This window comes from Lacerta agilis, chromosome 8, assembly GCF_009819535.1.
Source record: "Lacerta agilis isolate rLacAgi1 chromosome 8, rLacAgi1.pri, whole genome shotgun sequence".
Lineage (NCBI taxonomy): Eukaryota > Metazoa > Chordata > Lepidosauria > Squamata > Lacertidae > Lacerta > Lacerta agilis.
Window position 1 is genome coordinate 55,800,300 of NC_046319.1, and position 14,573 is coordinate 55,814,872.

The 14,573-nt window shown below is 45.4% G+C and overlaps 1 protein-coding gene across 1 annotated transcript in view; it reads left to right on the forward strand.

Moving 5' to 3' along the window:
* Positions 1–14,573, forward strand: part of ADGRB2 (adhesion G protein-coupled receptor B2) — a 115,861-nt gene that overhangs the window by 63,301 nt on the left and 37,987 nt on the right. Inside the window, exons 14-15 of the mRNA XM_033157650.1 lie at positions 212–255; positions 11,608–11,734. Coding sequence (XP_033013541.1) covers positions 212–255; positions 11,608–11,734 — 171 coding nt within the window. The remainder of the gene's footprint in view (positions 1–211; positions 256–11,607; positions 11,735–14,573) is intronic.

Below are 14,573 nucleotides of genomic sequence, written 5' to 3' on the forward strand. Positions count from 1 at the left end.
GCTGACAATAAGAGCTTGCGATTGCAAATGTGAACTTCTGAAATGCATTGCACATCTGGGCAGAGCTTTGCCCTTTTGAGGACAAAAGCAAACCCCTCATAAGTAGCCACTGAAACCAGAAAATTATGTTCGTTGTATTCACAATACCCAGTTTAGCCATGCTGGCACCTGACACCCAACTGATCACTCTCCTTCTTTGCATTGTCTTCAGGGCACCTTACATCCACAGTGTGTGACCTGGGAGTACACCAAAGTGTGAGTACACTTTATTCTGCTACAGTGTGGGTTTGTGTAAGAGCACACATGCAGATGGTGGGCACACCCATATGACTGAGAGAGAGGAAGGGTGACTGATTTGGGTAGCATGGAAGTCTCTAGTGCATGGGAATGAAGCTTGTGTGAAGCAAGATGCATCTACACGTGTCATCCCTTGCAAACAGTCATTTTTAACCCACTGTTAATGTTATCTTATTTCTTCCATTCCCATCCCCACTCTCCTGGACACTAGATTGTCCCCCTGTGGCAAGAAAGAATACTAACTGGCAGGAGAACATTGCAATAACACTCACCCCTGGCTAGGCACTACATTGCTACTCAAATCCAGGGGAATAGGCGACTGGCTAATTGCACCTCTGAGTTGCAGATTTTTTGTTAGGGTATCCCTATGAGCTGGATCCTACTGAATTGAGGTAAGATCTGCAGCTGACACTTTCCACTGTAGCTTTTCTGTAACCATGTACTCAAGGTTTGACATCTTTAAAAGCCACCTTAGATGTGTTGGGTCAGAGTCGTTCTTTGCCTATGTTATGTGTTGGATGGATTACAGTAGTTGGACCTTGGAGAAAGAAGGACAGATGTATGGGGAGCCTGTTTGGATTGAGGGGGTGGGAGTGAGAATATTGTTATGAACTCGAGACTGCAACAAGCAAGACCTTTTGTCTCTGTCTTTCTCCTCTCTTACTTAATACATTCAGGATGGGATCTTTGTACATCATTGAGACCTGGTTGGCTGCGGCATCTGTGTCTGCTCAGATATGTTTTCTGTGTATTTGTAATATTATCACTTTAAGATGGAGGGCCATCAATATTGTCTCTGCCCATGGATGTGGAATGACAGCAATCTGTAAAAGTATTTTAGCTCTTCAAAATTACCCAGTGGCTTGCTGTCTTGCCTACGAAGGAAGGTGTGCTCCTAGAATTTGAGACCTGGAATAGTTTAGAGATTCTGCCGGCATTCTACCCACCATGCTGCCTAATAGACTCCCTAGCTGAGTCCATCAGCTTGAAGGTTATGTTGAGATTGGCCAGACTCAATTTTCTGCTCATATGTGGTTTTCACAGGGTGACCTTCATTTAGGCTTTCTGGTTTAGGGGGGGAAAGGCAAGTATAGAGGGACTTAATAGAGGTGTATAAAATTATGCACAGTGAGGAGAAAGTAGATAGAGAGATCCTCTCCCTCTCTCATGATACAAGAATTTAGGAGGAGCCAGTGCAGCTGAATGTTGGAAGATCCACAATGGACCAAAAAAAGAACATCAGGAGTTTGCTTCTACGAGAGTTAGTGATGGCTAAGGCTGCACAAGCAGCACCCCCCCCCCTAATTCAGTTCAGACCCTGATTTGTGGCCCTGATTTGGTTTGAACTGAGTCAAACCCCAAATCCAGAAATGCAAACCTTCAGTCCTCCCATTAACTTGCACTGGGAAACCAAAATGGCCATGACATGTCTGGTCCCCCCCCCCACATAGGTGCATGAGTCATGGTATTCCCTCAAGAGGGGGTTAATCCTTACAAATTTCGGACAGTAAGATCCAGGTGTTCTGTGCTGGCCACTTTAAAATTTGCTTTGTTCAAAAAAATGAAATGGAAAAAATAAATAAAAGTAAAATGGCCACAACTTGTTTATTCTTGTTGTTTCTTCACATGAGTTCATAAAAGCTGGAGGCATGGTAGCCCTTCTGCAAGGGGTCCACTCTACTAGTAGGTCCAGGATCAGTACAAAGCCCTTCAGAATGATTAGACCTACTTGGGACCCATCTGAAACTACCTCAACTCATTTCAGACCAGGCCCAATTCAGGATTAATTCAACCTTGTTGTTCAACAACTTCGGGTCTTCCTCCCCTCAAAAAGCCAATGGGTAGATCACTGCCAGTTTTTTTCTAGTGGGAGTAGATTGCAGTCTCTTGGGAGTTGGACATGCCTGGTATATCTTAATAAATTAATAAAGCAGGTTTTTGTTTCACAGCTGACTTGTGGATATTTGGATAGCTTGGGCACAGGGGGACCACCTAGTTAGCTATTCTTACATTGCAGCACCTCTCTCCCTCTCTCAGTTATGAAAACCTACTTTAAGAACTTTTCAGTGTGAAGAAGATTTTCCTTTTTCCAGCACTGTTTTTCTGCAGTTGTACTTGATTACATTTATATCCTCCCTTTCCTCCAATGAGCTCAAGGTAGTGTATTTAGTACTGCCCCTCCTCATTTTATCATCACTATGATCCTGTGAAGAGGGTTAGACTAAGAAACTGTGACTGACCCAAGGTCATCTGGTGTGCTTCATGGCTGAGGATGGATTTGAACCCTGGTCTTCCAGGTCCTGGTCCAGCACTCCAGCCACTATCCCACACTGGCTCTGAAGGATGCAGCTATTCCATATTCTTTCTCCAAAGACACAATGCCCAGATACTGGTTTTTGATAAAGCTTCTCTCCCCCAAGATTGCAGAATGTAGGTCTTAAGCAAAGCAGCAGGGACTGTGAGAGCCCCATCCCTCTCCTTTCTTTCTCTCAATGCTACCTGGAGCCGGCAAGGAGGGCTATCCAGTCCTTCAGTGCTGAAATGTCCCTCATTTGCAGCACAGTATTGTAGTTGCACATTTCATTATCATACATCAAAAAGGAACCTGACAATATCTCTTCTCGCTTCCTTGCCTGTGCCAAGAGTGACAGGCTCCCTTAACGAGGCCAACTGCCCCTCCCCTCTGCACTCCCCACTGTGGGTTAACTTTGTTAATAACAGCTATTGATTAGCGGGCGCTTAGAGATGGATGCCTCCTGCTTGCCAGATGTAATTCATTATCAGCTGGCCGGGAGGGAGGACAGTGGCAGAGGATAAAATAGGACAGATTCCCCTCGTTGTAACAGGAGTAGCTGCAGTGCTCATCTCTTGGTTTGCACTTAAGCCTCCAGCTGGGATTCAGAACTACAGAGTGGCACACCCACAAGCTGGTGTGGTAGTTGAAGCTGTTATTCTAGACAGCTAATTCGCCCAGCAGTGACCACGAGTGCAGTCACCCATACTCTTGCATTCACATGTGCACCTACACAGCAACTCAGATGAGGTGGGGGGTTCTCACCCTCTTCCCACTCGTGAAATGCTAAATCTGATGTCTGCGAAGGGAGAACTTGCCCTTCCAAATGGGGCACTGAGCTAGGCAGGAACTAAATGCTATGTCTGCTTCATTTAAAAAAAAAAAAAGTATTTACCACTTCTGTATAGAAAATTGGGGCGACAGAAACATTTGGGTGGGCGGGAGGTAGGATTGAGACTGCCCCTGGGCCAGATGTTAGACGTCCCTGTTGCTGATGGAATTTGGAGGAGACCTTGGAATTGTAGGCTGAGGCAAATGTAATTCTCGGAGACGTTCACGAATAACCAGTAGCAAGAGCTACGTGTGGGGCAGCTAGTGCAGGCAAGGCATTTACGTAGAATTGTGTGCCCATTCCTACCCACTGAGAATTTACGCTCATTTTGCTGCTGATGCCTCCTCCTCTGTTTTCTTGTCCTGTGGCTCCTTATGACTCCTAACCAAGTTATTCCCCTAATCTCCATCAAGGACTGGTTAATAGGAACATGGGGAACAGCTTTCTGCCAAGTCAAAATGTTATTCCACATAGCTCATTACTGCTTTTACTAACTGGGAGTGGCTCTCCAGGGTTTTCCGAATGAATTTTCCCCAGCCCTACCTGGAAGTAACAGGGATTTAACCTAGGATCCTTTGCATGCAAAACAAGCATTTGTCCATTGAGTCACTTCCCCCCCCCATTTGTTTTATAACTTTAATTCCTGGCTTTAGCTGTAAAGAGAAACTGCATGGGACAGTAAATAAGGAGATAGCTTCTCCCTAGTGATGGGGAAAGCTCCCCAGCTCTGCTTGACTTGGCTTGGAAATGAACACAGCTATCCCAATAGTAATTGGGGGAAATAACACAGTTCATTTCTGAGCCAGTGCAAATTGGCTAGCTCTCCCACCCGCTCTGACTCTGTACATCCCACCTAATCACATCCCCAAAACTCCCTCCTCACTCTTCCATTATGAAGTACAGGTCTAGGGTAGCATTCCCACTGCAAAATAAGAAGAGGGAGATTTTGCCCTCTCCCCTCCCACCCCTCCAGCACTCTTACATAGCAATTTTTGCTGCCTACTCAGCAGAAAATCCAGTGGAATTTACTACCAGGTAAATAGATACAGCATTGAAGGCTTTGTGAATCCTAGTTTTCCAATGGGCAACTGGATGTTGGTGGTGGTAAGATGGAAATCCTCATTTGGATCATATTTTAATCTGAGTAAGAGGAAAAAATGGGGACTCACGAGAAGAACCTCTTCTTTCTGCAGGACTAGTACTTTTCAAACTGACATAACCAGCTCAAGAGAAGAGGAGTTGGGGTGAGATGTAACCATGTTGTTACATCTCACCTGCCGCCTCCATAGATGAATTGTGGAACCTAGTCAATGAGCAGCTGTGTAACACAAAAAATAGGGCTTACAGCTTTTATTAAGGAGATTTGTTTTCTTATTTGAGCTCTTTTACTCACCATTCTGACCCTTACCTTGCTTACTGGCAACAATGGAAAAGGACAAACAATGTTGTACCCCTGTATCACTTATTTTTTAATATTTCAGATGGATTATATCCAACTAAGCCATACTCAGAGTAGACCCATTGAAATAAGTAGGCTTAAGTTTGTCATGAGTTCATTGAGTTCAATTGAGTATGATTTAGTTGGAAGCAATCATGTCCTGTATCTATTTGCATAATGGCCTCATGCTTTTCTTAGAGTAGGTCAGATAAATTTAGGTGAGGCTCCTCATTGTCTGCTATCCATGCACTAATAAGGTTTGGGTCCAAGTTATTCACTGGGCTTTGTGTTTCTTTCTTCTTCTGGCCAAAAGAGCTCCAATATTTGTTTCTCCTGTGGATTTGAGCCTTCTTAATTTCTCTAAGCGATACTCTGTCAGTTTGATTGCAAGTTTCAAAGAAATCCATTAGACATTCTTCTGACACCAAAGTCATCTTCCATAAATGATGGATTTGTTCCTGCAGCAGATAACCCTTTAAAAACTCTTTGATCTCTACCTATGATGCTTGCAATGCAAAGTGACTAAGATTTCTCCTTCCTTTGAAGTGGGGTCTCCCTTCACATCAAAGAACTTAGGTGAGAAGAGAGATTTCCACACCTCATGAGGTTAGTTCATGAACAGTGAATGGACATTCAACATGAAGAGTTAATTTGGTGATAACTCCTGCGGACTTGTTAATCACTGGAACTCATATCCAGCTGAAGCAGATGCCTGCATGTGTTGCTTCGTTTGCATGCTTTAATGTGAATTTGAACTGCAAGAAAGTAGGGTTTAATATGTTGGGTGATGCATAGATGTTTACATGCATTAAACATCTTTGTAGGAAATTAGTTATTATATACCAAGCTGTGAGACCCCATTGGGTAGAAGTCACATGACTCTATAAGACAGTCATCTCCTCTTGGCATTTTGTTTCGTTTCCATACAAGTGTTAGTATTTGTGTTTCAACTGATATAGCGAACCACTTCCCTGCAACCCAAGGGATGCCTAGGAAACAAGAGACTTGGGGCTTATCCACACTTCCTCTTGTCCTACTGCTTTCCACCAAGGAAAACTGCTCTTTAGTGCTCAATTGGAGCAAATGGCAATTGGGGTTTTTCAGGAGTGCTATTTGTTCTGATATATCACTAAGGAGCGGGGCAGGGGGGAAACCACTCTGACCTGTGCCTAGAAAGTGTGGGTCAAGCAGAACACTGCTCAGATCCATGCTTTCTAGGCACAGCATAAGTGTGAAGTGCTTTGTGAAAAACTTATAGTAGCTTGATCTGTAGGAAGACTTGAGAATCCAGCCTTCTTCCAGTGGTGTGGTCTGAAGGCACATGAAGAGACCACCTTGTTGAAGCTATCTGCTTCTGGCCAGCACTTGAATGGGTGACCACCGGGGAAACAGTGGAAGAAAAGTGGAGTAGCAAAAAATCTCTCTCTCTCTCTCTCTCTCTCTCTCTCTCTCTCTCACACACACACACACACACACACACTCAGTATCCTGCAGTGTAAGTTAGCTTTTATAATTCAGTGTTACCGTCTCATTTTTGCTTGTGAGCCTCTGTGCTTTGTTTCCTAATAAATAGCATTTGATAAATTACTCCAGTAAAACCTTGGGAATTCAAGTGTTCTGTTCCCATTCTTCGGAGGCTTGTCCATCTATCTGCCAGTGCTGCTGTATTGCTTAGCTATAGAATAATTATGGAGCTTGAATGTCCCTTAAAGATACAATGGGTGTGCTAGGACATCTCTAGGGTTGCCTGCCTGATTACACAAAAGCTCTATCTAGTCCAGCATCCTACTTTTAACTATGGCCAATCAGCTGCTTCTGAAAGCCTCCAAGCAGGGTTCGAAGGCAATAGCCCACTCCCACTCTTGAGTGCCACTCCTGCCTCCTGATCCTCTAACCTTCTCACTCAACCTGAGTAGCTGCTGGCTGAACATTTTGGCTGAGTGATGGGTGCAAGTGTTGCAATAGCATCTTCTCCTACTCCCTACTGCTTCCCTGCTGCTTCCAAACCCCTCACCTCTTTTTTCCGTACTCGTTTTCCTAGTCTAATACAGATGACAAGCCTTCTAGGTATGGGCTACAGCCCATTGGCTATGTCCTGCCTCCACTGTGCCTCTGAATACCAGTTGTTGAGAATTTCAAGTGGGAAGAGCACTACTGCAATCACTCTTATGTGGGCTTCCCACATAAGGCATGTGGTTCACCACTGTGAGAGTAGAATGCTGGCCTTGGCCTGATCTAGGAGCAAGACTCTTCCTATGTTCTTATGGGCTGCATCCTTTCTAGATCCTACACAGTGCACCAGTTGTACCGAACAGAATCTTGATAGTAGCAGCTCCTTGTTTTACTTCCAGGGTTGTGAGTCATTCAGCCTAAACACATTGACTTGACTGCCAAGCAACCCCTCCATACCTGGTTAAATGTAGATTATAGGCACATACCTGTATATTGCAGAGGAATTTGAGACATTATTCCAGGGTCCACCCTTGATTTATGTGGTGGGCCTGTTGGGTCTTACAGTTTATTCACATGAACTAGAATAGTATGGCCCAACAATATGTACCAATAATTCTCTTGCATACCTGCAAGCTGTTTTTTGGAGAAGCTTGGCCAACATGGCTCATCTTCTCATTGAGAAACTCTAATAAAAGTCCAAAGAGTCCCACAGCTTGAAACCATGTGCAGCTACATTCTGTGATTTATCTCCTGCCTTCATCTTAACACAAACTGAAGTTCTATAGTTTGGCAATCATACAAAATGCGCCGTGTCTGATTTTCAACCCCTTCTTCTCCTCTTGACCTGGCTCCATCTTCCGGCCCATCCAGAATATCTCCTGGCTGATACTTTAGGCTTATTGATGGATACAGCATGGATACAGCATCTTCCTACTGTAGGGTTACCAGACGTCCCCAGTTTCCGGTGACAGTCCCCAGATTTGCAAATCTGTCCCCAGACAAATTCCGTCCCCAGAATGTCCCCAGATTTGCAAATCTGTCCCCAGGAAACGTGGCGGCAGCAGCCTCAGCAGCCCGGAGTCAGCCTTGTAGTGCAGGTGGCTCTGGCTGGCTTCAGGAGCTGCTCGCTGCTGTGGCACCCGCCATTTTTCCTTACCAGAAGTCCCCATATGATGTGTCTTGTGCACAACACATCAGCTCCTGAAGCCAGCCGGAGCCAACTGCGCTACAAGGTTGGCTCGGGGCTGCTGACTGCCACTGCCACTGCCACCGCCACTGCCAAAGGGGAACCGGGGACATCCAGTGGTACAAATCTCCTGCCCCCCTTTGTTTTGACTGATCGGGGGAGGCTCGGGAGTTGCAAGTGGGCGGCCGTTGCCCAGTTTTTTAAAAACTCTGCGCATTTATGTTTCACAGGGTGTGAAAGAAGGGCTTTGCACCTTTATACAATATGCATGTGTGCTTGGGCCCAGGATCTTTTGCCTCACCATCCCCACTACTGACTCCCTGTGTCCTTGGATTCATTGAAAAAAATCTGGTAACTGTGCCTGACCCTTAAAAATAAAAAGGCCTCTTCTCAGTTCTTCTTAACCATTTAGAAATGTGTGACCAGAGAGAGGAGTTTTCTGTGCCAGCAGATGCTAAATGTGCTGGTGAAGCAGAAGCTCTTCCGATGTCTCTGCACATCTGAGATCAGAAAGAGCAGTTGCCACTATCTCTGCCGTACATCATAGCCATGTATTTATTTATTACAATTAATTACATCCTGCCTCTCAGGATGCAAATCCTTTCAGCGCAGTTTACAAGTAAACTAAATTGCATTTCTGCTGCAGTGCTTCTTCCAGCTCAGAGAAAGAACGCTTCCCTTTTAGCCGAATAAAGAAATTGGAGGTCCCAGCCTCAGCATTCTGTGGTTATTGAGGATGCTGAAACCTCCATAGAATTCACAATCTACTCAGCCAGCAATATCCACTGCTTCCCCACCAGGTGTGGAGTAGGTAAACAAGATCAAAGTATTTGCAAGGTGAATGAAAGGAGTTTTCCACTGAACACGTTAAGTTCTTTTATACTGATTCAGACCACTGCTGCTTCTAGTTTGGGAGAGAGAATGTAGCTTAGGGGTAGAGCACATGCATTGCATGCCAGATTCAACCACTGGCATCTCCAGTTGGAAGAGGTGGGAGGTGATGTGAAAGAGTCTTCTCTGCCTAGGATCCTGGAGAGCTACTTCCAGCCACAACAGGCAATACTGGACAAATAGCCTGTTCTGGAATGATGCCACTTCCCATGTTCTTAGCTTTATACTATCTGCTCCGGCTGGCAGCAGTTCTCCAAGGCCTCAGGTAGAAGGAGGCTATTCTCTGCCCTAGTACCTGAGAGCCCTTTTTGGCTAGAGGTGCTGAGTGCTGAACATGGTGGGGCTTCCATACATGCAATACATGCTTGCCCCAAGGCAGTTTACTGCCCCAGTCAGCTGGAGTGACATCAGGGCCACAGAGACTATCCTTTTTTAGGCGGGTGCACTGACTGGGGCTGGGGGGGGGGGGCTGCATCTTAAAACCTCTGCGGGGCACCACCTTGGCAAAGGCTGCTGCAGTATGTGAAGCTTGGTGTTTGAAATGGAAACATGAATAGGAGATGGCAATGTCAGAGAGATTTGAGCCAACGGTGTACCAAACTAAATGTCAGTCATTTTTGAGAGGCTATTTTTGGGCACCTAATAATGCCAAGGGCTGGGGAAAGTCCCAGGCCAGATGTGGCCTGCAGCCTCACCCCACATAGCCCACGTGCCCCCCTAGGCCTGCTCTGGGCTATTTGTGTGCTGTGGGTCTGCTCTTTGCTCCTGGGCTTCAGTCTCGAGCCTTGCTCGTGCGCACAAGGGAGAGGTGGGAGACAAAGCATGCACAGGGCAAAACAGAGCTGAATCTCCAGAGGGAGGAGGAAGAGGCTGAAGCTATGGTGGCCTGGATGGTTCATGCAGAGCCTGCATATTAGAGTGTCTGAGAATTCTGGGTGTGCAGGAGGGTTTGTCCTCGAGCATCCTGTCCAACCAACATCCTGTCTCCCAGGTGTGAGCCAATAGTGGGTGTAATTGTCAGAGGCAGGTACACCATTCCCTGAGCATCCTTGCATCACCCAAATTCTTGCTCAGAGGAAGCACTTCCATGAAAGAGACAGGATGGCATAAGTGAAGAGGGTTAAGGAAAGCAACTGAAAATTATTCCATTCTGATTTTAGTGTGCTATATGCACACATATCTGTAGAGCCTACCAGTTTGCTCTGAAACAGTTGGGTGCCTGAATACTTCCCTTTCCAGTTGTTTTGAAACTACATAGAGAGCTGTGTGGTGGTGGGGCACTTTTACATACCAGGAAAAAATGAGGATGAATGTAACAAAAAGGAGGAACCTCTACTGTGATGGAAGAATGGGGCACCTTCAGGAGGCATCAGGGGACATACAGGCCACAGGTTGACCACATCTGCTGGAAGTCAATGGTCCTTCGTGGGGGAGGGGAGGTTTTGCCCCAGTCTGTTTTCCCTCTCCCTCCCTCCTTCTCCCCCTCCCTTTCAGCCCACCATCGCCCCATAATTGCCCTGATCTACTTCTAGTCACAGGCAGCAATTAGTGTCCGTAGGTGCAGCCCAGATAAATACTGCAATATGGATGGGATTAAGGACACATCCAGATGTGCGGCTGAAGCATCAGCTATGCACACTGGAGGCTTTTGTGTGATAGATCAAGTGTCTGTTTCATTAAACAATTTTGCACTGTTTTAGGGGGGGGAAAACCTCTAGCACATAAACATACCTTTAAAAAAAAGCTATACTTGACTATCTTCACTACTGTCTCATGATGCAGACTGAGGAATGTACTGCTAGCTGTCGGGTTTGAGACAGCGACCAGTCATGATCAGCTGTATCCATTGTGGCCCCTCTCAATTCTTGGATGGTACCCTTGCCCCCCCTTTTTTTACTATCATGCTCACACAAAGGGTTGGCAGACAAAGTTTAATGTCCAGTGCATTTCAGACCTGAGATCATTCATCTGGGAGTTTCAAATACAGAAATCCATTCTCTTCTAATACCCTCCTTTCCCCCTTCTTTTGTACATTTGCTTCCTGCTTCTCCCTCCGTTCCTCAATTTGCTTGAGGTTTCCATCTTTGTGCTGCATTATCATGCAAACATGAAAACACCAGAGCAGCCTGTATCAACCCTTGGCTGTTTGCTGAGCAGGCCAGAAAACTAACTGTCTCTAAACCCTGGAGAACCCCTGCCTGACACACACACACACACACACACACACACACACACACCCCTTAGTCCAGAATCCATGCCCATCTCAGTCTCTCCCTCTCCCAAATCCCTGTCGGCATCAACCTTCAAATTAAATCAATGCTTACTGCAATAGCAACAAACAACCACGTCCCCCAATCTTCCCCACCAGGGAAATGAGTCTGTAGCAACATAGGGCTATGCCGGGAGCGGATTGGCAGGGGTGGGGTGGGGGACACTGGGCTGAGATCTCTGCCGGAGGATGGGGAGGGAGTGGAGATGTTTCACCCCAACAACTGGGTCAGGAGATAAAGCAAGCCGCTCAGACAGAACCCTGGTGCCTGACTTGCGCACGCACACACACAGAGAGAGAGAGCCTGCTTCACCCAGTGCATCACTAGGGCCGTGCCATGCAAAGGGTTAATGCAGGCAATGCGCTGAAGGGATGTGGGCTGTGTGAGTGTTTGATCATTTGAAATCTCTCCTTCTCTCTCCTTTCTCCTTCGCATTCCATCAATCAGGGAGGTTGGCGCTGGGAACTGGGAGACCGAAAGCTGCCAGACGGTGGAAACTCTCTCGGCTCACACCAAGTGCCATTGCAGCCAGCTCTCCACCTTTGCTGTGATCGCCCAACTGCCCAAAGACCTGGTAAGTTTTGACCGAATGAAGGGAGAGCAGGCTTGGCTCTCGGCCAGCGCCACATTCCTGCCTCCCACCAACCCTGGAGGTGGCCCAACCCTGAGACAGGAGGGCCTGATAGCCAAATTAAAGGTGGCAGGGTAAGGAGCCAGGCAAGAGTAATGGCAACTCTGGCCCACAGGACACAAGCTCATCATTCAACTTTGCATGTGTGCTAAGGGAAGAGGTTGTGAGTTTGCAAGAGGTACTGTGTGCTTTATGGAGGTCTGCTGTTGTTAAGGTTCGAGAAATTTTCAACAAGCCTACTATTGATCTCGACCCAAAGGGAATGTGCAAGGTTGCATCCCTGCAGGGTGGTTAGGCTTAGTTGCATGTGCACACCCACAACTTTGTTGAACACTTACCCAGATTTCCTGTGCATGTTCTTGTCTACCACCTCTCTCTCCCTTTACCTTTGTCCCTGAGAGCTCTTTGCAAAGTCTGATAGTATGGGCTGTGTGAGCTGGAATGTCCCCTGGTTCGAATCTTACCTCTACCCACTGTAAATTCACCAGGTAGCTGTCAGCCTCAGTTTCCAATCTGCAATTTGGGGGGTAAGAATTCTGACCTGCCTTAAAGTGTTGCCGTAAGGATTACTGAGGTAAGGTTTAAAAGTGTGGAAAGTTCCCTGGTTTAAATGTTCCCTGGTTCAAATCTTCACCAGCGTGAATTCATGAGGTAGCTATGCACAACCTCAATCTTGCAATCCGCAATTTGGGAATAATGAAATGTGGTTTATTATGTCTTACACTGAGTTGCCTTAAAATGTTGTTGAAAGGATTTTTGAGGTATTATTATATGGAACATTTTTCAGACATCAGAGTGCTGGTATAAATACCAAGTTTTTATTAGTGGTGTTATTGTGTGTTGTTAGTGTTACCATTATTGTTAAAATAGCAGATGTACTCATTTCTCCTAGGAATATAGATGGATCAGTCTGTCTCAGCTTTTTATGTTTTCATTCATAACTCTATTGCAAACTGTTTCCTCAATAGTCTGTGTTAAAAATCCATACAATAATTTCCACATTAGATACATATTTAAACGCAATTCCTCTCCAAGAATCCATTTTTAAACACCATCCCTCAAAAGTACACATTTAAAATTGAGTTTTTGATATATACTTTTTAAACGAGAGCTGTATTGGGACATTTGGGATGTTCAAAAACCAGTGGATAATCAATATCTCATCCAAACTCTAGTCTAGAGATATGGATCATATCAGATTTTATCAGAACAGACCAAGATCATATCCCTGAAGCATCCCTAAATTCTCCCTGGGTGCCTTTTCTTTCATGTGCTTGTGCATACATACCCAGAAACTTCACAGGTGTCTTACTCTGACAACACTTCATTTTCTTTTCCTTTTGCAAATAAGCAGTCCCCTCTGTGATGCTACCACCCCCTACCTTTTGACAACGTTCTGAGGGCATGTTTGAGCCAAAGTTAGAAAAAACAGTACTGAAGGGGTGGAGAGGAAGGGAATGCCTTGCTTTCACGGGGCAGGCTGTGAAAGCAAGGCCTGTGGCTCATGCCTGAGGGGAAGACACAGTCTCCCAGCTAGGCCTAAACCCAGAGGTGGGCTGAAATTTCTCAGAAAAGAAACCGAATATTATTGAAGAAAGGCAACAAGCTGGACTTCTACCGAGTCCCAGTCATTCTCTCATAGCCCATTGCTTCCTCTGGTCATCAGTGTGAGCTAACAATACAGTTTTGCTCAATGTTAAAAGAAGTGAACTTTCACAGAAGACCATTTTCTGATTATTCTTTCTTCCGCCTCGTCAATTAGTGGCTAATAAGTCCAATAAATAATCATCAATAATAATAATTTTTTGTTCCCTCAACCAAAAATATTTGGTAAAATCACACCCACACTATTTTTGCCATCCATAAATAGGGTGGAGAATTTTGGGAGGCTGTTTTCTGCTGGCCTTACAATAACTATTTGCAGCCTGAGCTAAACCTATATGGTTTCCATGGCAGCCATTAGGCCCCTGCCCGTGATGGGCTTGCATTAAGGGACAGTGATACACACACACATCTGCACACACATAACCACGTTCAGTATGCAAAAGAACAGAGATAGCTCAGCCGCAAGCTGCAGTTGGGGAGGGTGGGGTGGTAGTTTGCGAATGTATATCAACAAGCTCCCCTCCCCAGTTTTTCTTTGTAACATCTGCCATCCCTTCCCACTGCCATTGTACCCCCACTCAGAGTCTTGTATCCCTTTTCTCGTTGATCTTAGGAGATGTAAAATGATATTTAAGTTGGTGAGAAGTAAAGGTAGCCATTTGGACCCATAAGAAAAATCACAGCGTCCATAATAGAGGATTTCCTTTATAGGAACCAAAATGTGGCAAGGTTTAACAAGGTTTAACAAAATGTGACAAGGTTTCAAGTTCTCCAGAACTCTTCATCAGGCTAAATCACCCTTTGCCAATCTGATTCCTTTCCTATGTTTTGGGCTACAACCCACTGATGGAATTTGTATCATAAAACATAGGAAGGAACCAGGTTGGCAAAGACTAGACCAAGGGCTAATCAGACAAGTGCTATGAGATAAAAGTGGTTTGGCTGATGGGGAAAATGCAAGAGTCTGTGTCCAGTCAAAGTCTTGAGAGGGAATGGGCAGGAGGTGGCAGACATTCAAACAAACCTCTGTTTGGTGCTATTATGCAGGCTTCAGATTTATTTAATTGGTCGGTTCATATTTGAAAAGATAAAAAAGTGATAATCAAATAATTACTGTCAATTGTGATGCTGGTGTTATTGTTTGCCATCCTGGGACTTCTGAGTGAAAGGATGGATT